This window comes from Quercus lobata, chromosome 5 (assembly GCF_001633185.2).
Source record: "Quercus lobata isolate SW786 chromosome 5, ValleyOak3.0 Primary Assembly, whole genome shotgun sequence".
NCBI lineage: Eukaryota > Viridiplantae > Streptophyta > Magnoliopsida > Fagales > Fagaceae > Quercus > Quercus lobata.
The window spans coordinates 27,129,470-27,155,666 of NC_044908.1; the positions used below are offsets into that span (position 1 = coordinate 27,129,470).

Below are 26,197 nucleotides of genomic sequence, written 5' to 3' on the forward strand. Positions count from 1 at the left end.
GTGGGTCCATAAACAGTACACAATGTGTACTGATTGGCTGAAAAAAATAAGAAAAGTCAAACTTTGCAGCTACTGTTTATTGAACAGTGCATGAACAGTAGCCACAAGTCTCACAAACGCGTGAAAAAAAAAAAAAAAGGAAAAACGCAAACACAGATATGGGTTTTCAGCCCAATCCAAACATAACCTAAATATCATTTTAGCATAAATATGGATCATAACTCATAATTTTTATTTTTATTTTTTATAATAAATATGGGTCATATCATATTTATTATTAATATAACTTCCCCAATGATAACGAGTTACTAAAGCAGTAGAGTCCCTATCAAAAAAAAAAAAAAAAGCAGTAGAGTCATCAAAGTTTAAGAACTCCATAATAGCTAAAGGAGGTGTTACATGATAAACAAAAGGCTGTGACTGCAAACAACCAATTTTTGTTTGTTTCAATTCTCAAAAAAAAAAAAAAAAATTTTGTTAGTTTCATAATTATGAAATTAACATGCATAAATGATGAGGAAGAAGAAAGATTTGCATGATTTCAAATATTTCATTAGAGTGGATATGACTTCCTTTCAAATGGGAATAGATTACTTAAAGTATATATCAAAACTATCCGATGATCATGTGATTAAATGACATTGAGTATATAGAAAAATGTTGGACAAGTATTTAACACTTCGTTTGCTAAATTTATTTGGAAAAAGTTAACAAATGTCTTAGAGGTATTGATTTAAGAAATAGTTTTAGAAATTTTTTATAGGAAAAGAAAAAAGTTATTGATTTTTTAACGGTTTTTTTTTTAATATTTTTCATAAAACAGTATCAAAACATTTTTAGAATAGCCAATTAACAAATGCCTTAAGAAAACTCATTAACCTACCTTATTTATTTATATAATTAGCATTTAATTCCTACTTACCCTAAGGTGCACTTAAAGAATAATAATAATAATAATAATAATAATAATAATAATTAGAAGATATATATAGTTTGTATCTATGTTTAAAATCGTGAATGTTCATTTTTAATTTTGGCCAATTATTAAAAGAAATTTAATTTTGTAAAGAAAAAAATTTACTAGAGTATGAAAATTATTTTTATTTGTAATTTATGGTCAGTTTTAACTTTTAAAAATAAATAATTAGGTATATATTGACCTGTTTATATACTTGAAAAATACAATAAGTTTCAATTAAACCCTAAAGTTGGCCAAGTCATTTCTAAGGCCTTCATGAGTCCAAAACTCTTAACCTTTAGTTTAGAGAATTCTGGACACCTTTATTAAAAAAATAAAAGAAAAAGAAATCAATCAAAACACACCATCTCAACAATAATTTGATTTTTTTCCCATTATTATTCACAATAATCATTGTAAGAGACATCATTTTTTCTTTCTTTTTTCTTTTTCCTTTTTCAAACCATGATGTTATTTTACTAAAACAAAAGAACAATATAGAGTAAAAAGATTTCACAAATTTTTTAATATTTTTGAGGTGACTAATTGTTAATGTTAGGTAAAAATATGATATAATAAGAACTAGTAAAAGAGTTATATTAAAAATATTACTACATAAGTTTAAAAATTGATCTATCACCAAATAACAAAAAAAATAAAATAATAAATAAACATTTATTTATTTACTAAGTGATTTCTTTAGAAAATATTTATTAAGTAGTTGAAACTTGAAACCTATTAATCATATTTATTGACATGTAACTAGGGGTGTCAATTCGGGTTAGTGTGTCGGGTTCATGTCGTGTCGAGGTAGGGGTATTCGACTAAATGACTCAACCCTAACTCGACCTGTTAATAAGGCAGGTTGACCTAACCCAACCCATTTGACATACTTAATAAAAGAGTCATGTTGGGTTGATACGAATGTAACACAACCCATTTCAACCTGCATAATATTAAATATAATATCTATCTATAAATATATATATATATATATATATATATTTTTTACATCTTAAAAAGCAATGCATACACTTCAAGTCTTCAACCTACATTCAAAATAATATAGTTCAACAGAAATATAACATTCATCTAGAAATAAGTTTTTTACACTTCAATCCAAATTCAAAATAACAAAATTTAACAAAAATAAAATAACATAGTTTAACAAAAATATAATATCCTTGAAACTCATCAAATGCTAAATATCAATTTTGAAAAAATTTGAGCAAATAATAGACTAATCCTGACTATGACCACGATTATAATCCATAGATTCTTTGTTGATGTCCAAATTCATAACATCTTCCACAAGCTCATCCAATTTTATTTGTACAAGTTTTATGCAAAAAAAAAAAAAAAGTATTAGTAGTTATAGGGTTTGAAAGTTTCAATTTCCAATTATATCCCTTGTAAATTTTTATAATTACCCACTTTTCTTTCTAAATTTAAAATATATGTTGGATATAAAAGGTATTTGACAAATTTAAAATAAAATAAATATTTATTTGTTATACGAGTTAAACGGATTGTGTTAAGTGGGTCATTTTGGGTTGACACAAATAAATTGACATGTCAAACGTGTCTATTGCGAGTTACACGGGTTGACCCACTTATGACACGTTTCTTATCGTGTCGCTTTCGGATCGACCCGTTTATGACTTAAACCCATTAAGGTCCAACCCTAACCCGAAAAAATTAATGTTAGGTTCGTATCGTGTTCACGGGTTAGGTCGAACATTGACACTCTACATGTAACTTTATAAACTTTATATAATAAAATTAGTAAAAGCATTAGTATTTTTCTTAATTAAATATTATAAAAATGATTATATGTGTAACATTACTAAAAAAAGAAAAAAGAAAAAACAGAGAGAGAGAGAGAGAGAGAGAGAGAGAGAAAAGCAAGAGGTGGCCAAAATTTCAAAAGAAAACCACACGCGCTTCACATCATCTCTACACTGCCAGGCCCGGCTTCCTTTCTTTTAGCTACACTACTGCACGTCTACTGAGCCCCGCCAAATCAAACCTGTCTCTCTCACCTCACCTCAATAGTCAATATTCTCTCTAACTCTCTCTCTCTCTCTCTCTACATATGCATATAGCAATTCTGAGCATTTTTCCATTTTTGTTCACAAAACTCTGTTTCCATTCATTTCTCTGTTCTTATGCCTACTACCACACTTTACATTGACTCTTCTTTTCCTTTTCTTCCTCTGTAATAACCAAATATACATATAAAACGTACTCTGCTCTGTTTTTGCTCTTCTTCTTTCTTCTATTTCTACCTCTGCACCTCACTGTCTCGGCGAATCCAACGGCCCAGAACAAATGGTGAGTTCATAAGCCTCTCTCTCTCTCTCTCTCTCACTGCTATGGTCGATTCTGTATCAAAAATGGTACTTTTAAATTACAATCATCGTTAGTTGTAACACCAACTTTGTTTATGTATTCGAAAAAGCAAAAAAATGGGTTTGAATAGAAACATAAATATGGACATGTGGCATGTATTTGAGAGTCCAAATGCATTGAATTATGATTGCTTATACTGTAACATTTATGTCTTGACTCTTGAGTTCCCATTTACAAATGTGGTTCATGGGATTTCTGTTTAACTCTAGTTTTGGTGGGTTAGTACTTAGTGTGTGGTGCCTGACTAGTTCCATAGCTGGTCCCAAAATTTTGGAACTAAAGGTTTTGGTTTCTGTTTTTGTTTGGCCAATATGGTTTTTGAGTCTAATTTTTGAGCCCTCCTCCATGTTAGTCACCTTTTGGCTTTTGCCACCACCACCACACTATTTGGGTTTGGTTAAAGGTTTTAAACTAATCCTCTGTATAACACTGTTTTCGTTGAACTTTTTTGATTGGTATATTATGTTTGATGTTTGGTAAAAATGAGATTTTTATTTATTTTTGTATGTTTTATTTATTCGTGGATAATTTCTGCAATTATTTAGTTACTACGAGCTTGATCTTAGATTTCACTCTCTCTTTAGGTTTTGGGTTATGTTGAATGGCATAACATTTTGGAAGCCATGTGGTCCAAGGTGGTAGAAGTTATAAAGAGAATAAAACATAGCGAGTCTAACATTTAGTTTTACATCAATATGTACGCTTAAAAATGGTGTGTAATTAGCTGTTGTTTTGATAATGATACTGGTTTTTCCTGGATTCAACCTAGCCGTTTTTTTTTCGTCACACTTTTTGTTACTATTGATGTGTAAATTTCAGCTGGAAGTCCCATGTCATTGTTTCCTTTCATATTATCTTGCGTTAATCCTTCAAAACTACTTTTTTAGTCGTTCCCTACCAAAGCTGTAATTGACTTTTTGGTGTCTAAATATAGACTATAGTTTATAGTGGATTATTTCTTTGAGGTTGTTTGTTTTGGTTTTATCTAAATTATATCAATATAATTATTTTCTTTTGGTTTCAAGGTTTTTAAAGATGGATTGAGCTGAGCATCATTAATATTTGGAGAAGATACAGTATGTCACATCTTCGAGTGAAAAAGGTTGAAGATAACATGAAATTTAAATGGGGTAGGAAGAAGGGAGTTAGCAAGACAGATGAGCGCATTCAATTCTATGAGTCATTTACTTACGAGGATGTGGAATACTTTGTTTACGACTGTGCTTACATTTACTGCAAAGGTGACACTGAGACCTCTATTTGTAAGCTTGTCAAAATGTTTGAGACTCCAACTCATGCAAAGAGAGTGAAGGTTGTGTGGTTTCGTCGTCCTATTGATATACGTGATATTTTGGGAAATCATAATCCACAATGGAATGAGCTATTTTTAGCATCTGGTCAGGGTGTAGGATGTCAGGATTACATCAATCCTCTGGTAAGTCATACTTCTTTCATGTCCTCTAATTTTTTCTTGCTTTGGAACTTTAGTGAAGCATTTAGTTGGGCTTTATACAAAAAGAAGGGCTCTTATGGTTAAAATATACCTTAAGAGAGCTAAGATATTGTGAGTAAAGTTATATATCTCTAATACTGCATCCTGTCAATTTTATTGCATACACAGGCCAAGTTGGCAATTGTGCATTGCACCTACGGGTATTATTATTCATATACTGTAGTATTATGATGTTTGTCTGATTTTATATTACTAAAGAAATGTTCTCAAGAATAATAGGATAAGTAGGATAAGTTAAGACTTATCTTAGGAAAGAGCAGTTCAATACAAGTTTTACCTTATATGCCATTTTCTAACTTAGATTATGAGTCATTCTGTTAAAATTAACCAATTGAAGTTGGTGACCTGGTCACTCACTGTTACTGTCTCACTGTTATTGTATCACATTTTCAACTAAGAATTAAAACTAGGCTACATGGTATATCCTTTTAAGACCAAATCAATGTTCATGAGATGTGACAAAAGTTTTACATTGGCAGTCAACCCAACGTAAAAGGATTTGGCAATAAAGTATCATGGGCATAGTTAGCTACTCGCTACTATTTAATTAATTTTATATTTATGTTTTTCTTTTACCACAGAGGTTTGTATAGATGTTCTATGCTATCATTCTGCATATTGCAGAAAATCTTTCTTTTAGACTTGGAAAAGTTCTGTGAAAGATTAGAAGAAACAGTCTTGGAAGCTAGTTGAAGTGATTGATGGTGAGATCTGGGTAGGAGCTACCAATACTCGCAAGTATTTAGGACTTTAATAATGAACAAAAAAAACCTATATCATTAGGTTAAAAAATCTGTAAACAGGGTTATATATTAACACTCTCGATTACAGCAATAATTTTGCAAGTAACATCAACAGCCAGTCAAATCAGGGAACCAAATTTAAATATTATTAGCATGAGAAAGAGTGGAAAGATAAGTTGAAGTGTTCTTCAACAGTTTTACATCTAGAATTGAATTTGTACCGTTTAATAAGTTTTCTATTCATCTATTAAATATTCAAGAATTCATCTTTATCAGGCATCCGAAAATTTTTCAGTAAGGTTGTTTCATTCTTAGTATTTCATTGTTATATATAATACCCATTACATTTACACTATATAATGTCATATTGACTTCATGAATCATGATTCAGGTTAGAGAATTCTCTTGTACGTAGATGTAGTATTCACATTATCTTCTTGACTGTTATTCCGGTTAGGGGAATTTGACCAACTCTTTACCTGACAACCGTATGTATTGTCATATCAAAGGTAGCTCTAGTATAATATAGAAGTTGCCAAGAGCCTTGTATCTCAACTGGTTGTTACTATCGAATTAAAAAAAGAAAGAAAAGTATAATATAGAAAATTTTGAAGTTTAGTGTTGGTGGGCCATACATTGTTCAAAGAGAGTCTAACTTTTTGGGGCCAAAATTTTGTAACTCGGAAAAGGTGAGATTTTCAGTATTTCAGAATAGAGTTGCTTGGATTAGTGCCTAATAGGTGGTGAAATAAGGGGAGTTGAAGGGGTCCTGCCATGTAGAATGAAGGGTTCTTTGTTTATATGGATTTTAGGTGGGACGGTTTGGCTAGGTAGGGGCTGAAAGCCAGAAAGAGGCATAAATAGAGTTACTAACCTTATAGATTATGTTCCATGCTTTTGGTGAAGGAGTGACTTCTAATTTTATTACATAAACTCTCTCCTTTTTCTGATTTTAAATAATAGAAATGAGTTTGTATCATTTTGATTAACAGTTGGCATCTTTTGTCCTTATTTAATCACTGCATCTCGTATCTCAAAATTCATTGAACAGAGCTCTGTCCATTTTCTTTCTCTCCCTTATTTCAGGAAGTTATTGTGGGAAAGTGCAGTGTTGTTTGTACATCGAAGGATGAGAGAAATCCTCAAGCATCTAAAACAGAGTTGAAATGGGCTGACTACTTCTTTTACCGTACTGTTGATGTTGAAAAGTGTGTAATATCAGAGAAGTTTAAGGATGAAATAGCTGGAATTAAAGGTACAAATATTGATAATGATGCTTTTTATAAGATATAGGATTATGATCAGGAAAATATCTTGATCTTGTCGTTTGAGACTAAGAAATGTTTCATCTTTCTTGTGAGTTATTTTTCCTGTTGATCCCTTGAAATTTTGACCAATTCTTATGGAATTTAAATGGACAACAGTCTTGAGTTGCACAATGAGTCTTGCTGTAGAATGCTTCTGTATATGTTCATCTAAATATATATCTTGTTCCTGCACATATTCATTAATAATTAGGTGTGGCTCAATTTCATTTCTTCTAAAATGTGCACTAATAATGATTTTCCTTTGATTTCGAAACTGGAAGGCAATATGATCCAAATCCCTAATACACTAGAATTTCATGTGTTCTGATAACTAAATTTTCCTTATCTCTTTAATTCTGAATTGACATTAATTTTCATTCATTCTCTTCAAATATTTGTATGCATTGCAGTGGAGTACTTTTTTAACAAGAGGAAAGATACAAAGCTCATTAGTCCTTCCAATCTTAAAAGGAATATAAAAACGGAAGCAGGGAGATCAATTTTGTCATCAAAGATTGGTTTGGTTGAGAAGGGGGGCAGTGCTGTAAACACTGACAATTCTGGCAATGGAGTAAGCCCAGTGCTGCTAGGTGATTCCTCACTGCAATTATTTTGACACTCCCTCTCATGTGTAGACCCAAACTCTGACCTCAATAAGTGGGGCCCAACATGTGAAAGTTTTAACTTTTAAATGGAAGGTTGGGTGGTGGAGACAGGTTTCGAACTTAGGATCACATACATTGATCACATGATAAATTAACATTTGTCCCAAATGCTTAACCTAATAGAAAATGGTGAATTTGATCACTTAATCCTTATTCTATGCCTACTTTGTATGTGTTACATCTGAATTTAACTTATTGGATGAAATAAACTTGTTTATGGTTTGAGCAGAATCCAAAAGGGCCATGACTAGCATGGGTGAGAACAGACGTATGTCAAATGAGAATTCCACATTAAGGCCAAAGGCTACTATCAACAAAGATGGGACTGAACCTGGTCAAATATCATTCAGACAAGATCAGGATGAAGCTAATGTGAGATCTTCTGATAGTTTATTACCTATGAACGAATCAGATACCAGGCCTAATAAAAAGAGGAAGCTTCTTCTGGATGGCCAGAAAAAGGTACCCAAAAAGGGGGAGGATATTGATGGGAAGGCAGGCAATGCTTCTGATAAAATGGTTCCTGAACTTGCTGGGAATAGGGGTGCCAAAACTCATGCCCAATTCTTGGAGGTTACTAGAAGGCCAGATGCTGTAAGTCCTGAGTGTTTTAAGTTAATGTTGTATTTTTTAAATAGACAAAGGTTGATAAAGATATATACTTTTCATAATTTAATTTTTTATTTTTATTTATTTATTTTTTTCAATTTCAATTATTCATAAGAAGATGAAGGGTCATATGTGACTCATTAACATTGAGTAAAAAACAATAGAGAAATTTGATAACTGTCTGATGTATATAACGGTGTGACTTGGAATCTTATGTTTTGGTGTTGGATGGTCTCTAAATCCACAATATGGAAGTTGTTTACAAACAAGAGCACGTTCAATTGAGTTTTGTATTCTGAGTTTAAGTACTATTCTAATTTCTATTCTTTTCTTGCTTGCAGGATAGAAGCAGTTGGTTCAAGAAACTAGTGAGTTTCCATATTTCTATTTTACCATGAAATTGCTAGTTTACAGTGTGTTTGCTTACACGAATTAATTTTGCATTGAGTTTTTTTTTTCTGGGAAGCTGCTTTAAACTTCTAATGTGGATAAAAGAATGAAGATTCTGGTACTTGATTTAAGATCAAATATTCTATTCGATGATTTCAACCTATATTCAACCTTTACAATAAGTTGTCAGTCAGGGGAATCTGGATATTCCGTAGGAATAGAATAATTCTCCTGTATTTTGAAATGAGACTTTTCTTTTTTTGCAGCTTCCTTCTTTGGTTTAAATGGTTTTATTTTTTCTGGTAGCCATCCATCTCAATAATGCGTGAAACGTCCTTATTCTTCCCTTGTTTTTGTAGCATAAGAATGTCGCAAAGATGGTTTCTCAATCGGCCTTCTGTCATTGGTCTTAGTAGACCACCTTCTATCAATATTGCAAAGAGCGACAATCACATACCTATTCCAATATTACTTGGTTCCCTCTTCCCTACATTGCACCTTTTAAATATATCCTTGCTTTCAGGTAATTCATTTAGACAACTTTTAACTCAAGAAAATGCTTGACAGAGTTTGTTGTTGGAATGTTGTGAGATGTTGGGCCAATAAACTACCAAGCAAATATCACAAACCAATAAGAAAATAAATCAACCACACAAGAACACTAAAATTTATGTGTAAAAACCTTTCAAAAAAACCTTTTACTTTTGTTGCTTTCACACGCTGGATTTTTTTTTTCTTTTCTCTTTGATAGCTCTCACGCAGTGACTGTCACACTTATTTCTTTTCACTGATTGGCTGGTCGACTCTTGAACCTAGACTGTCTGCTGAATTCCCACATATGCACTAGTTTATATAAAAAACCCATGCTGCCTACAGTTTCTTCTCCAAGTCAGAAATGTATTTTCTTCTCTGAGTTAGTAATATACTGCCTCACTTATCCTTCTTTGGAAACAAATTTTCCTGTTTTAACTAAAACAAGAAACCTGATTGGTGGACAAGCTTATTAAACTAAACTTCTTGTGGGTGGGACCTGGGTGCTGGGTCCAACATGATATCCTGTGTACATACATAAAGGACCTTGCTCCATTCTTGGGTGTCTGTGCATCTGTCCTCCATGTGCAGTAACAGGATCTCTAATATATTTCCTGTACTCCCCATCTAGCTATGGGGAGTAGATAAACTAGTTATTAGTTCATTAGAAGAGCTTATCATCATTTCATTCATAGATACCTTAGGAATGATCTACAAATTGAAGAAAAATGAAAATATAGTTTATGATATGCAAAAATGATACTATCATATCTTAACCATATTTCTTTCTTTTTGACTTTCTCAGCCTTGGGATCAAAGACTGCAGACAGCTGAAGAAATGGGCACCTTGGTCCTACTGGATAATCTAGATCCATCATATACATCACTAGAAGTAGAGGTACATCTAATAGTTCTCCAGGTTCATAACTCTTGCTTTCTTCTCCCCTCAAAAAGGGGGAAAAAGACAAAACCTTGCTGTATGATTTTGCAAAATTAATTATCTGCGTATGAGCTGCATATTGCCGTCATATTTCACATGATTTCCTTGATTTAGAGAAGAATTGGTCCATGCTTGGAAAAGAGATTCCCGAATATGTCAAAAATTAGGATTTTTATAGGAGTTAATGATATGGGACTTGATTACAAAGAAGCAAACTTGTCCAACTCCAACCTTATATATTTTTATTATTACATTCAAATGCAAATTGTCACATTTTTATACAGAATACCAGACAAGCTATGTGAGGAATCTATTCAAATTTAAACCTAACATTATAATATGTCCTTGAAGAAATATCATACCTAACTGTATTTCAAAGATAATATTGCTTTAAACCAATCCTTAAAATCGAATGATAGATGCACATGTGGTAATCTAGTACATCTCATCCTTTACATTACAGGATGTACTTTAATAGAAAAGAAAAGCTTACAGACCTATTCCTCACTAATAGAACATTATTTCTAGCATTGTTACCTAATATAAATAATTAAAGGGTAAAACAAAGGTATAGTTCTTTTAAGTATTATACCTTAGGTTCCCCTGTTAAATTTGTTAGAATAGTGGTTAAATGATTAAATTCACTATTTCCTAGAACTTGAAGGTTTTGGGATAATTGGTAATTTGTCATTAATACTAGAGCAGATGGTCTTGAGTTTGAACCGTATCTCCACTCTACATTCCATTTGAAATGAGTCACAAGATAACAACTTTGTGAGAATATCACCCAATGATAACGGCTTTGTGAGTAGATCACCCAATTGATCATCTGATTGAACAAAGGGAGTGACAATTTATTTCTTCTTGAATAAATCCTGAACAAAGTGATAGTTAATCTTGATATGTTTGCTACATTCGTGGAATCTATGCAGCCTAGTCTATAGCATCCTATTTGATCCTTATCATTTTTTACCTGTCCTCCTTAGGATTTAGTCTGGCATGCATTTAATAGGAGGGTTGAGGCAAAGATGATACAACAGGGTACTTTTTCACACCCACATTATGGTATGGGAGCTTGTTCTGGCTTTTTCCTTTTGCATTCACCAAATAGTCACTGATTTTATTTAGTATTAAATCTTTGATTGGCATGCGGTGAAAACTCAAACTCATAAGCTTAAATGCTTATTGTTTCAACTTTCATGTGCTCACAGGTAAGGCTTTGGTCATATTCAAATCAAACGATGCAGCTGAGGATGCAATATCTAAGTTGCAGAGTGGATGCTTGATTCTAGAAGATGGAAGGTACTTATACCATCAATATTTCTATTTTCTATGTTTGTGCATTGTACTAATTATTCTAGTGTTGATGCATTTAGAATTTTCTTTTGGAGACTTTAGAGTTTCCGGTCCTTTATGGCGAAGTGTACAACTACATTTTGAAACTTAAGATGGTATTTAGTATACTAATAAGAGTAGTTATACCATGAATATTGTAAATTGGAGATTTACAAGGGAATCAAAATCACTACAGATTTTAATATATACTTGGCACATGACAGACCAAATCAATGGAACAATAAAATTGAAGAATGGAAAAATAAAGGATAGTTGACCTAGGAGTGATGACCTCAGGTTGGTTGGAGTCAGTACCATACCATTGAGAGTATTCTAAGTTAAATTTTATTCATCGTAAAAAATAATGTCTCCATAGGAGTACAATACTATGCTCATGTAGACTATTGAATCCTAATTATGACTGACATAGTAAACTCTAATTCCAATTGATTTATGAAACCTAATTCTAATGACTTGAGAAATTCTTAATTATTGGATTACAAAAATAACCTTTACTAGTAAAGTAAAATACTAATAACTTAATATATAATGATTGCTATGCTTTCCATGGTTCTCAAAATACCATTTATGATCCATCACCATGAAGCTATGAAACATGGGTGCGTTTCGGGACTCGGGTGTGGGTGCGGGACTCGGCAATTTTTGAAAAAGTAGGATGTGGGTGCGGCGGGGCTCGGCAATTAAAAAATTATTAAAAATATTTTTATTTATATTTTCTATATATTTTTACTATTAAAATATTCTTAAAAAACACATTACCATGCATTAATTCACAAAACAAAGAAAGAAGAAGGCAAGAAACACATTACTATGCCTTTGAGGTCATAATTTCAACTGTTCCGGCGAGTTTCAAGGCATATTTCGGCCATATCGGTCGCCGGCTGATACGACCTGATATGGCCGATACGGCCTGATTTTGGCTGAATCAGCCCGGTTCAGACGCACGGGCAACCGCGAGTCGGCGCGAATCCGAAAAAAAAAAAAAAAAAAAAAAAAAAAAAACTCAGACGCGGCACTGACGCACAGGCAACCGCGTCGGATGCCGCGTCCCGTGTCGGACTCGGGTGCGGCACCCTCCCAGCCGCGTCCGTGCTTTCTAGCCATGAAGTCTCTTCTCCCTAGACAAGAAAGTCAGGAAGTTCTAGTATTTCAAAGAACTAAAACTTAAACTTATCTGTTGGAGTACTTGAATTATATTAACTCAAAAGGATTCTTATACCAATACAAAGGAACATGAATAACTTGCTATGGATGAAGAATATTATGAAACTCTATGCAAGATCAATTTTACATGTATCTGATATTCTTGTTGCTTTGTTTGACCCCAGGCCTGTTGTTGGTTGCAAAGGAACTCTAATACAGCAGGGAGAACCAGCCAAATTTTTTGGCCATCTGGTTCTTGATGTAAACAAGCGTCAAAGGCAACGTGATGAGAAGGTGACTTAATCCTGCCGACCAATTTCTTTTGATTTTGCGTTTCTTTTTCTCTTCGATTCAAACATTTTATGTGTGTGGGAGTTTAGTGCACTAGGTACATGATTTTTATGTGTGGATTTTTTTTTTCTTTTCCAAAGAGAAATGCAGTAGCAACATCACACTCTTCGCAGCCAAATACAATTGAGTATGATTTTGCCATGGAGTGGCGTCACCTACAGGAATGGACAGATATTTGCTGGAGGTTATTATTTGAGGTGCTTTATTGTCATAAACTCTTTTTATTGTGTTTTGCTACTTCATGTTTTAGAGCATGTGTGTCACTGGTGGATCATTGTGTGTTGATAATTTATGTTTCATAGTGGTAGTTTATATATAGAATAAAAGGGAAAAATGAAAAATGAAAAAAAAAAAAAAATTCTGAACTTTGATAAATATCCAAATTGATCATTTGGTTTGAATTAAGCTCCCTTCATTGAGAAAAAAGCACAAGAAATAAAAAAAAGAAATCTTTAATTAAATTATAATTTAAACAGATTTTTTTTTATTAAAATAAAGTCTAGTATGAAGTTTTATTTTTTTTATTTTTTATTTTTAAGGGAAACATAGAGAGACAAAAATTTAGACAGAATGATCAATTTAATTATTTCTCAAATTAGAAGCTTAAGGGTCAATTTGATTTTGACCCAAAGTTAAGGGGTGTATTGCATTTTACCCATAATACTCCCAATAAAGTTAAATTTTTTATTCAAACAAGGGCTTGTTGCTCCTTGACTATTTACAAATTCTTAAATTCTTATTTAGGAAAAAAAAAAACATTAAATTATTTTAATGGGTAATTTATATTAAACTGTTTTTCATTTTATAAGATAAGTTACTATGACAATTCTTTTCCTTCTTTTTAAATAACAAGAATATTCTTATCTAGAAGTTTTACTCTTTTTAAGGCATTGAGGATTCACTGCTTGTGTCAAGGAATTTTGACATACTAACTGTATGGATATAGATATATATGGAAGTCGAAAAGGATGACCTGCTTCAGTTCACACACATTTTTACTAATTAAGAAAGTTAAGGAATTTTATAGGCCATGCCTTTATACTGAAGGATCTATTCTCATGTATGTCTAACACTATTAAAGTCTTTACTCTTTTATTTTTTTTGATACAAGAAAGTCTTTATTCTTAAAATGTGAGAAGATTTAGAATATAAATGTGTGCATGCACGTATAAAATCTATTTCAATCTAATTTTCAAATATATTATCATGCCATATTGTACGGTTAGTTTAATTTCAATATGTGGTTTGGGAAGCATCATCTTGTCCTACTCGGGTTTAATCTTTTACGTTTTTTCTGTTAGGACAAAATTTAGCTACAAACTTGATTGTAGCCTAAAGCTATATCTGTACTTAATATCTTTTTATTAGGTGTGAATTTTGACGATTGCACATTTCATCTGTTTTTACAGTAAAATGCAATGGAACAAACCTTGAGGATGCAAGTCCCAATTTGAAAAGTCTTACAATATATTGCAGAGAGTGATATTTTTTATGTGACTTATCCTTTTCTTTTTTATTTTCCCCCTGTATGTTGTGACTGTCTTCAGATTTTAAAATTTTCCCTTCTGTTTATGCAGGCTCAAGCGAAGGAGATGCAAGAGCTTAGGAGCCAGCTGAAATCAACTGAAATCAATGAACTTACATGAACAAAATCATCTTTTTGAGGAAATTTTTGTATTTGTAAATTGTGAGAGATACAAAAGGATAATGCTCTAATATATTTTGGACAGCATACAGATACAGGAGCCCCTCACATGCATAGGATAAAATGAATTGGAGCTTCTATTTTTGGTTTAAATTTACTCTCTTTCATATCATCAGGTCTTATCAAATCATTGGTTATAAAGAAATGAAAGTATTGAATTATAGAATGATACCACGTTCGCATTTTCTTATTTTGTTCTCATCCTTGAATTTTCTTGATGAAAGCCTTCTTATTGTATGATTATAAGTAAGCTGGAATATGTAATGATAACTTAAAACTATAATAGATTGTACCCAATGTACAAAACTTTTATCTCAAAATAGGTGATTGGTAGGTAATTTTACACCCAATTTTTTGGGTGGCATTCAACAAAATTTATCTAGGACTCACTGCCATTTTAAAATTCAGTAGCAACTCCTTTTAAATTTACTAGAATTGTAGCCTTGTAAGTTACTAGCAATATATATTTTACCCCCTAAATTGAGATTTTTACATTATTGGAGTTGCTGTTTTTTAATTAAGACATAAAAAAAAAAAAAAACCAGAAAATAATAAATAAAAAATCAAATTACAGATTTTAGAGTGAGAAATAGAAATTACAAAGCCGCTTTTCTAGTATAATCAAAGAAAAAGTATGAGTGTACAATGCCTTGGTTTTGAATAACATTCTAAACAGATGTAAAATTACATCGAATAATTTATTAGTTTGCAAGAGTATACGAGTTGTTTCCATGCTCAAGAGTATAACAAAACAAGCACACATGATTCACTATAATTTTGTCAAATGAAACTTACACTGATCTCAAGTTCATATCAGCAACAACACAGAGGCTACAAAATAAAGAGAAAATACATGAGTTAGGTACAAAATTATAACAGAACAAGCAAAAATGATTCACTATATTAGACAGACCTACTAGTAAGGGAACACGATGAGAGGAGGAAGCAGATGCTCTGTATAGTACGAGAGAGGTGGATGAGGATGAGAGTGAGGCTTCCATCTAAAAGAAGATGTGGGATTAAAATAAGCCCTAACCTGGATTAATGTGAACTGATCTGAATTTGATTGGGATGTGAAAGAAAGCTGCAACAAGCAATTAAGAAAATTAAAATCTTTACCTGACCAAGCCCTTCAGACTGTGTGAGTTTGGCTTTTCATTAGCAACAAAGCTTCGTAGGTGAGGAATTAATTCTGAGAAAGGGATTAATGTGATTGACACTATGTTGGTGATGCGGTGTGTGTAGAAGACGCGTTTATGATGGGTTGGTTAGGATTAATGGCGTTGGGTCGGTGAGGAGAGTTATGGAAGTGGAATGGCGCTGGGTGAGGGGAGTTATGGAGGTGGGTGAGAGTTATGGGTTGCTCACTACTGTGTGATCTTCGTACCAGGTAGAGAGGATTCGGGGCGTGAAGAGATGAGAGTAAAGAGAGGAGACAAACATTCAAAAAAGCTGACCACGTGGGCCCCATAAGAGTGTTCAATTTAATTACCGAAGTGCCACTAGAAACTAGTGTTTGTTGTTTAAAATTAGCTCCGAGGTGATTCCAAAAAACGCTGTTCAAACATGAGTTTTTGAACAATAATTTTCAAACAACCCTGAACAGAAAACGGTGACCAAACATGTTTTTTTAAATTTTGGACACTAGTGTTCAGTGTTTAAACACTGAACACTATGTTTTGAAAAGGGTGACCAAACGGGCCCTAAGCCTTCGATTTTGAGCTTCATTGCTCAATGCTTTCTATGTTTCCATGTTCCTAGTTGTTAAGCCTTCGATTTCTTGATTGACTTCATCTCTAAAACTATACGAGTTTGTTTTGCCTCAACAAATAGGACTTTTATTGATGGTAATTACGTTAAGTACTTTATGTCAAACTGTGCTAGGATAAAATTAACAAATATCACTGCCCTTAAATTGACAATAGTGTTGATAGCATCAAACTGTGCTAGGATAAAATTAATGAAATTGCTAAAATTCAAAGCAATCAATACCATTTCTATACATAAAAAAAGAAAGGGGAAAAAGCATTCCCCCCCCCCCCCCCCCTTTTATGTTTGGGTAGTTCACAATTCCCTAATTTATTTTTTAAACTAACTTATTTCCTCCTCTATGTTTGAGAAATAAGCAAATACCTCCAATTTGGTATTTTCTCAATTAAATTTAACAAATTTTTTAAAGGAAATTATTAGTTATACACCAGAAGAGAAAAAGTTGAAGATTGCACTATTGTTTTCTTAGAATGCATTTGTAATTTCATTGAATTCAACTGAAAAAAAGTTATGGATTTCAGATATTTGCTCATTTTCCAAACATAAGATGAGGAAATTGATTGGTTTCAATAATAAGGAGGGAAGTTGTAAACTACCCCTAACATAGAGGGGAAAAATTCTTTTTCCCCCAAAAGTAAATATAACAACTAAAGCTCTAATTAAAAGAACTACAGATAGAAATCAACATCTTTGCATTAACACCTAATACAAAACCCAAAACTAGTGAATTACAAGTGACAAAACAAAGAAGAATCAGTCTAGGATATGTATCTTTTTGCTCTAGGACCAGTCAGTTACCGGGTACACATGAAGTCCACCCTCAATTGCCTAAAAGACTAGTAACTAACTTAACTTCAGTTGTTAATTGCTAATTTGAATTCCAGTATATATAGCAATCAGTACACCCCTCCTTTATAAGCCACACTTCTTCCAATAGGCGGTTTATAATCACCAACCAGATAAGATAAGATTGACAAGTAGTTCAAAAAAAAGGACCTGCATGTATCACGTATTCAAAAGGCGAAAACATGCACGTTTTACACAAAAATTGATTAAGGTTCACAATGACCAAAACTGAAATGGAACTGACCAAACAGGAAAACAACATATACTTTACATGGGAACCACATGTAGCTTACAGTGGAAATGACATGCAGTGTACATTGATCAAGAACCAAAAACTGAAATGCATATAGAATCATGGCAAAATGCTGTAACACATGGTAAATGCTCCAGACAATCTTGAGGCTAAGTCAGATATCAATCGCCTTTTCCTCTTCATTCTTCCCTTTGTCGTTAATATGAAAGCCTTCAATTTTACTAGTAACCTCATCATCCCCAACCTTCACTTTCCCAGCTGGGCCATTCCCAGGAAGTGCATCATTCTCATCATGATTTGCAGGGCCTGTTTGCCATATTCTAATGGTTCCATCTTCAGATCCAGAAGCATAAGATTCCCCTCCAGGTGAGAAGCGAACACAATGGACAGGACCATGATGACCCTTGTTGCATCCTACAACCACAATGCAAATCCTAAATTAGTGAAAAGGCTCATTATAAATGGAGACCATTACTTTGAACACAGGAAAATTAACAAATATCACTACCCTTAAATTGACAATAGCCCCGGCTATTTGGTGAAAAAAAAAATTATTACTTACAAATCTGAATTATCTATTTTTCACAGACAACAAAATATGTGTGGTTTATGAAATATTGTTCTGCAAGTGCATGATACTTTTAAAATGAAAAAAAAGAAAAAAAGCGTATTAGGCACTTTCACACAGTATCCAAACACCCTCAACAATTAGATATGCATGTTCCCAAATGGATGCAGCAGAAATTAGGAATAGAAACCATAAATCAGAAGCAAAATGAAATTGACAAGTTGAAAAGGTTTGGACAAGGCATGATGTATAGCCCTCTTAGTAATAACACAAAGACGATAGACAATAGAACTTGAATAAAGGTATTTATAAACTACCAATCTCCTCTCCTGTATGAAAATCAAACATATGAATCCACATGTCTTCTCCTCCAGCAATGAATTTGTTGCTAAGCTTTGGTTCCAATGAAGCTGATTCCACATTGAATGGCATGTTGTAGCTCTTAACTAATCCAAAACTGATGGATTAACAAGCAAATAAGTTATCAGGCAAGCATGCAGAATCACAAGCATTACAAAAATTTAAATACCCAATTTAAAACTTACTGATTTGCATCCCAAAACCTAACAGTCGACCCATCAGCGGTAGTTATATAGCGGCCATCCCGACTCACTTCAACGCTAGTTACGGGTGACTTGGTCTCAAGTAATTGAACTATTTTGTCACTTCTTACATCCCATAACCTGTAGAGCCAGATAAAGATGATAATGTTAGTGATACAAAAATTTAAACACAGATCCAACTCAACAGAAGAAGAGTATAATCTCAAACTAATGTTATCTCTGCAAGACTAGAGGCACGTTTGGATTGCGTTTCTCCCATGCGCGTCTGCGTCTGCGTCTGGCTTCTTTTTCTTTTTTCTTTTTTTGGGAGAAGCGCATTTCAAGTCTGGCAGTGGGTCCCGTGCACTGTTCACGGGACCCACAAACCTCTTCTTTCAACAAAACTTTTATTAAAAATGGGTCTCTCTACTCATTTAAAAATTATTTTGCTACAGTGTTTTCAGTTTTCAGCAAAATAAGCGGTATCCAAACGCACACTAAATGTTGCAAATAAACTGCAATTGCAATCAAATTAGTCTACAATTGAAAGAGGATGTGGTGGTTGTCTTCTACCATTATTATAAGGGTAAGGGTTCGAAACAAATAAAGATCAAGGCAGTAGACGAGGAAAAATTCCACTAGCTAGAAACCAAGCATGACAAAATACAGGTTCTGCAATTTAGAACTAAAGGTCTCATTGTGCCTACATAAAGAATTATTTATAAAAGTATAGCTGAGGTTTCCACACCCAACTGAAAGAACCATGGCTGGGAGTCTTACTGGAGTTCCACAGCCAACTCAAATTCAAAGAGAAAATTGCTTAAACTGCTCCTCCCTTATGTTTCAGTTAAGCATTGTTTGATGACCTTCTCTATGATGCACACATACATTAGTGGCTTCCTTTGTATCATAGATACACAGTCAAATATGTGTCAAGGAGGTTAGTGAATTTTATGAACACTTTCAAAAGAAGTCTATTTGACATAAACTCTTCAATAATCCAAGATTTACTTCTAAATAGTATATAATCTAAAGAATTCCATTATATAATAAAGAACTGACTTACATTTTAAACATTATATGTCATCTCATTTATTTGTCTTGATTTACAAAGCATCAATTTCAGAACTTAAAAATTTTCTGATATGTGACATGTATTAGATCCATTTCTTTACATATAAGCATCTCTTAACTTCACGCTAAGCAACCTAGGAAATAAAGAACAGACACAAATTGAAATGTGTTAACATTGATCAATCATTAACAACTGGGCATACCGGACACCACCACTATCAGTACAAGAACTTAATATTGTCTGGTCACTATGAAGCCATGCAACAGTTCTAACTGAACCAGGAGAATCATCAACTTCTCTCGGTGGTGCATCAGGACGATTCAAATCAAAAATACGCAGTGTCTTCTCAAATCCACCAGTGAGTAGAAGGTGTGTATCCTGTACAAACGCAACTCAGTTGAATTCTAGTTCAGACTAAACATTGAGGGAGAAGGCACAGTTGCTCCTATTAGTTGTATAAATATCCTTACCAATATGTCCGCATTTTAGTCATTATCAAAGCATTTACAAAATAATGCTCCATTTCCCTAAACCCTCCCTTCCCGAAACACCCCCCCACCCCCACCCCCAAAACACCCACCACCAAAAAAAAGAAAAACCTTTAGAATAATAATAACCCTTCTCATATCCCTTTGTTGCCTTATATTGAATTGATCTTTAAAAATCCATCTTTATAGTCATTTAAGAAGTTGTGCAAAATTTCCCCTTCTGAAAATCTTAAAGAAGCAAAAAGGAATACTCTCCAGAGATCAAATACAAACAGAGATATTCTATACAGGGGAAAAATCAAAATTTAAGTCTACCTCTGAAAATGCACATGCCCGAACAATGTGCTTGTGTTCAAAAGAATGCAATATATCCCCAGTCAATGCATCCCATAATTTCCTGCATGTATAATATAAGCATAAGGAATCTCCATAATGCTACAAATGCTATCATATTAACAATTGCTGCTGCAAGGAAGCATGATAAAAAGCGAGAGACAAAGAAGAGAGGGGGTGGAAGGGGTATGATAATGATCTTAATTGTAAAACATCTTGATGTCTCCTAATGGAGAAATTAAATCTACCTAGTGATGCCATTTAAATAAGCACACTTGTGAAACAACAATCTTCATAGGCAAACAACAGACTTGAAAAATGAGATTTCTGTCCACATATATAATTCAGAGGTATGTTGTTGCCAGATGGTACATCATAATTGTAATGCCGTGTATCTATATGTATTTGCTATATTGTTTATTATACAATACCATGCATGACAAGTCAAATACTTTAATTTAAATTAAAAGAATTACATCGTCTAAGGAAAAAGTTTAATAAAAAAAAAAAACATTTTTTCATGTACATATTGCAATGTGTCATTCAGTACAATGAATATTGCATACTGATATGTAGCACTATCATTCAGAATGATATTGAGTAACACTTGAGTTATATATCAAGTACCACATAACATCAATACCTATTCTGCGCAACCTAAATTTACACAAACTTTTCAAATAGAATCTATTGCTAACATATATATATATGAACTACCAAAATTGAGCAGGCATGTAGCTAATGAAAAGGATAACATATTTCAATATGAATAAGCACAATTACATACGCTGTAAAATCTGCAGAGCCAGATGCAGCTCGTAGACCATTAGTATCCAGGCAGCAGCTCCACACTGCACCTTTATGTCCTTCAAAGGTCCCAATCCAATCCCCAGTCTCCCCATTTCTCAACATTGGACTACCATCTAAATTTCAAAATCAGCACCAATTTCAGTTGAAGAATCATGAGCTCTATAACTAACCAAAATTAAGTACACTACTAGCCAGTCATGAAAGTTTACAGTCATAAACCAACACAATAGGAAGTAATTAATTATACAAATACAAATAAATATAAAGCAAACCCATTTTCATAACAATGTGTTACAATTTAAAGTCACAATTCAAAACCACACAAAAGAGACAACCCAATTAAAAAAAAAGTGCTACAAAACAAAACCAAGTTCACCACAAATCAAATTAAGAAAATGTTAACAGTCCTAATCCATCAAAAAGCCAGCGATTACTAAAAGAACAACCTTTTCGAAGAAAACCCATTTCAGAACAATGGGTTTCAATCCAAATTTGCAGTTACACACAGCAAAACAGAAAGTCGAAGAAAACAAAGATGAGAAAAATTGTTTGAATCCAAAAATCACAGCAAGAGATTGCAAAATGAGACATAAAAACCTTTGCTGGCACTGATGAGAAAGAACCCATCCGGAGTGATCGGACTGTAGAACAAGTCGACGACAGGTCGTGAATGGCCATGGCACACAAGCGGTACCGCCACCTTCTTCTTCTCCATCTCTTTTAGTCTCTCAGAAACAAAGTTCAACAATCCCAGAAACGTTACAGAATATTCTAACCCACAAAAGAAAAAAGAAAAACACAATCTTCTTGCTAATAAAAACAATGGGTTCCAATTCTAGAACTCAAAAGAAAACGAGAATCACAGATTCACAGCTTAGCTACACAAAAATTTGTCAAAAGCTGTATTGAAATTTGAAGAAAAGGGTTTTCTTTATTTTCTTTTATTTATTTATTAATTTTTTGGGTTTTTTTTTTTTTTTTTTTTTACACAGTGATAGTGAGGAATTATATGAGTAAACGATTTGATAAATGTGATTTTTTTTTTTTTTGGGGAAGGAAATTTTAGTTCCTATAGCATATCAATCAAATGGTGTATGGGAAATGAAAGTAAAATAGGGAAAACTAAAATAAAATGAAATTAGGAAGAGACAGAGTCAGAGCTGTGTATCGTCGGTATAGTGTTTGGGCTGAAGAGCAGAGAGGCTATTACGGAAGAGGCCTGGTTTTTATAAGCGTGAAAGAAAACGTTTGGCTTCTTTTGGGATCTTCTTGTAAAAATGTTGGCTAAATTGCAAAGTACACCCCTAACGTTTGGGGGTGATTGGATTTTACACCCCAACGTTTCAAAACTTTGATTTGACACCCTAACAACAAAACTCAACAAATCCATCACCCAAAAAAAATTAACAAAAACCCCAATCACTCTGTGCATCCAACAACGAAATCCCAAACAAAAAAATTTGAACAAAACCTCAACAAACCCAAACAACAAAACTCAACAAATCCATCACCCAAAAAAAATTAACAAAAACCCCAATCACTCTGTGCATCCAACAACGAAATCCCAAGCAAAAAAAATTGAACAAAACCTCAACAAACCCAACGAAATCCCAAAGAATTTTTGGCTGTACCCGTCGCCGCCGCTGCTACCGCCTTGGAGCTGACCTGGAGCCGTAGATGAACTTACTCCGTCTGGGTTCACGATGCAAGGAGCCAGTTGCGGAGCCGGTTGCAGAGCTGATGGGTGGTCTGGGTTCATAAAGGTTAGGAAGGGAGGGTTGGGTTCATGGGGTCAGAGCCGATTGGTTCTGGGTTCATAAGGGTTAGGAAGGGAGGGTTGGGTTTCCTGGGTTGCTGAGCTAAGGGATGGTGCGTGGGTTAGAGAGCTCAGGGATGGTGCGTGTGTTTAGATTTAGGATTTTCAGATTTTCTGTTGGTTTTTTCTTTGGGTAATACGGTGCGTTTAGCAGGTGCCAAGTCCTCACATCATCTCCGTTGCAACTGTGTCGTTTTGAGCTTATTTGGCAAAAATAAAAAACACATCATCAAGATGACTTGGCAGTTGACAGCAAAATCTAACCGGGGGTGTGATTTGCTAACGGAATCAAACGTTAGGGTGTCAAATCAAAGTTTTGAAACGTTGGGGTGTAAAATCCAATCACCCCCAAACGTTAGGGGTGTACTTTGCAATTTAGCCAAAAATGTTTGTACAATGACATATATAATTTCAGTTCTGTCATAGTGATGGTAGTGCAAAAATGCTCCATCAAAAAAATAAAAAATAAAAAAGAAGAGAAAAACTAAAAAAAGACTCCCATTGTTATAACATCCCTTGTTTAATTATTCATTTATTTCTAGATAAATATATAACGAATTAACAATCCTTTGTTTATTGGATAATGTAGGATTAATGGCCCAAATTATATATTGGGTCTTAAACCTTGGCCAAGAGCGTGAGTGGTTCGAGGAGAAATCAATGGTAATGAATGATTCAGATTCAGGATTTAATGAGTAAGATACAAATGGGAATGTTGCCCGAAGAGGAATATCTTCTCGGATACGATAAGTACAGTTCAAATATGTATTCCAATGATCAGAGTGACCATTTATGAAACTCCAGTGATATGGACGTGCATCATGAACATACGAGAAGGAGGGGAACTCAAAAATATCTAAGGAAAAACTGCTATCATCGCATTGAATGCATTGCAGTTACTTTTCTGGCCGTATTTATGTGGAGAAGACTTATGAACAGTGCTACCTTGGCTACCACAACTCACAGAAAGCCAAAGAGGGTGTCTGATGGGACAGGTACTCAAATAAGGGCTCAGATGACCAATAAGTGTAGGATCAAGATGGTCAAAAGGGAGTTATATAATGTAAGAGACCCTCCATGAGGAATGAATCGGAAAAATAGAGAGAGAACACTGTAGCCATCAAAATTATATTTGTATTTGGTTTAGTTGATTTATATGAAGACTTATCTCCTCGAACAATACATTAATTCAGATTAATGCTCCTTGTTTTTGTTTGATCATCATTTAAATTCATACTAGCCATTGTCCAATTTATTAGGACCTAGTTCTTTGACCCACTCTTTACAAATTTATTGTACTGAGCTCATTAGGCCTAGATTTCATATATTTTTGGGTTTGGGCTGCAAAACGTGTCCTTACAGATAATATTTCACAATTTTTACGTTTTGAAGTTTTTTAATTTGGATTTTACTTCTTGAAATTTAGGAGTGTTTAGATTTTATATCTTGAAGTTTTGGAATTTAGATTTTATCTCTTAAAATTTGAAGGTGTTTGAATTTTACACCTTTAAATTCTGAAATTTCAGAGTGTAAAATGTAAACACTTCCAAAATTTAGGGATGTAGTTTGGAATTTAGCTTAAAAATAATATCAATGAATTTAGGGGTGAATTATCAAAACAAAATTATCTTAGTAAATTGTAAATTTTTTGTTGCAAGAAAGTTTATCAAATTGTCAGCACCATACTAACATAAGTCACACGAAAAGAATTTGAACTCAAAATCTAATCTGACACTGAGCGTAAGATGAAATGTGGCATATATTGAAGGATATGATTGAAGAAAAGATAAATAAATACCAGCTCTTTTATCAGCTGTCAAGCCCCTTGGCTCTACTAGGGAATTATTTTAGTAAAGCTTATATTGTATCGTGTTACAAATCTCTGAAGAAGAATGTGGAAAGAGTGTCAATGAAAACGTAAAACCTGTTGAAATGGGCCGTGTGTATGACTTTAATTGCCAAGCCCAAGTCAACGTAAATAGAATCCTTTTTTTTTTTTTTTTTTGATGAGAAATACGTGGATATTATTAATACTCAAAAACATAACAAAGCGTCTTGAATCACAACAGATTCAATAAAAGATGGAGTTTCTTCAATCCAAGTTACAAAGTTATCAAGGCCTTTGGCGTGACGTGCCAAGCAGTGAGCTGGTCTGTTTCCATGTCTCTTGACGTGCAGCATTTGGTGTTGTCTAAAGTGTTGTAGCTTGGTGTGGATACCCGTGATGATATTTTCAATACTGAGGGGTGTCTTTGACTTGTCCGAGAGAGCTCCAATTAGGACCGAATTATCTGACTCAAAAATGACTTCTTGTAGGCCAATGTCCTTTGCGAAAGAGATGGCTATATCCATTGCTTTGGCTTCAGCTTCAAGTGGACCCAGTGGCAGCAGAAGTTGCGTGCTCAAAGCAGCAAGCACGTCACCCACATGGTCCCGGACAATGACTCCAATGCCGACCGACTTCGTGCTTTTGAAAATCGCTGCATCCATGTTGACTTTATAGAGTGGGTACTCAGGAGGGGTCCACCTAACTTCCTCTGCAGGACTGGGATTGCAGTACCGAAAGTGGGCAAGGTGGAAGTCATTTAGTATGGATCTGGCTTTCATGATGATGTCTTGACTGGACTGCCGAGGAGAGCCAAGTCGAGTTTTGTTCCTATTGTACCACATGCACCATGAGATCGTTATTATCAACTCAAGCATGTCCTTACCTGCGTGTTGAATGAAGATAAGGTGCCATAGGAGGTCTACGTACTCCCTGAAGCGCACGCCTCTAGTGTCCAGTGGTAGACCCGTAGCTGTCCATGTGTCACAAGCTTTGATGCACTCCCAGAACATGTGTCCACTAGTTTCCTCCCCCAGGCGGCAAGCTTCGCACGTGGCATCATCTAAAACCCCACGATGACAGAGATTGCCTTTGGTAGGGAGTATATTGCGACAGGCTCTCCATGCAAAAATTTTAATTTTTGGTGGGACGTTGAGGCTCCATAGTGTGTGCCAGAACAAGTGTTGGGACTCATCATTGGACGCTCTTGCTGCATGGATATGATCTGATAATGAAAGAGCTAACTTA

At 34.0% G+C, this 26,197-nt stretch overlaps 2 protein-coding genes across 2 annotated transcripts; one reads left to right on the forward strand and one right to left on the reverse strand.

The window, feature by feature from the left end:
- Positions 1-3,116: 3,116 nt before the first annotated feature.
- Positions 3,117-14,718, forward strand: LOC115990269 (protein ANTI-SILENCING 1-like). The gene is made up of 12 exons (XM_031114117.1): positions 3,117-3,292; positions 4,396-4,805; positions 6,713-6,881; positions 7,344-7,523; positions 7,828-8,192; positions 8,549-8,575; positions 9,934-10,047; positions 11,055-11,133; positions 11,280-11,370; positions 12,753-12,861; positions 12,999-13,115; positions 14,496-14,718. The coding sequence occupies exons 2-12, from the start codon at positions 4,449-4,451 to the stop codon at positions 14,562-14,564; spliced, it is 1,677 nt and encodes a 558-aa protein (XP_030969977.1). The 5' UTR covers positions 3,117-3,292; positions 4,396-4,448; the 3' UTR covers positions 14,565-14,718.
- Positions 14,719-17,281: 2,563 nt separating this feature from the next.
- LOC115991966 (serine-threonine kinase receptor-associated protein-like) lies at positions 17,282-22,576 on the reverse strand. Its single transcript, XM_031115979.1, has 7 exons — positions 21,906-22,576; positions 21,286-21,421; positions 20,481-20,562; positions 19,880-20,055; positions 18,606-18,743; positions 18,378-18,517; positions 17,282-17,906 (listed from the first exon to the last, which is right to left on the reverse strand). Exons 1-7 carry the CDS (start codon positions 22,021-22,023, stop codon positions 17,647-17,649), a joined length of 1,050 nt encoding a protein of 349 aa, XP_030971839.1. The 5' UTR covers positions 22,024-22,576; the 3' UTR covers positions 17,282-17,646.
- Between the last annotated feature and the right edge of the window lie 3,621 nt (positions 22,577-26,197).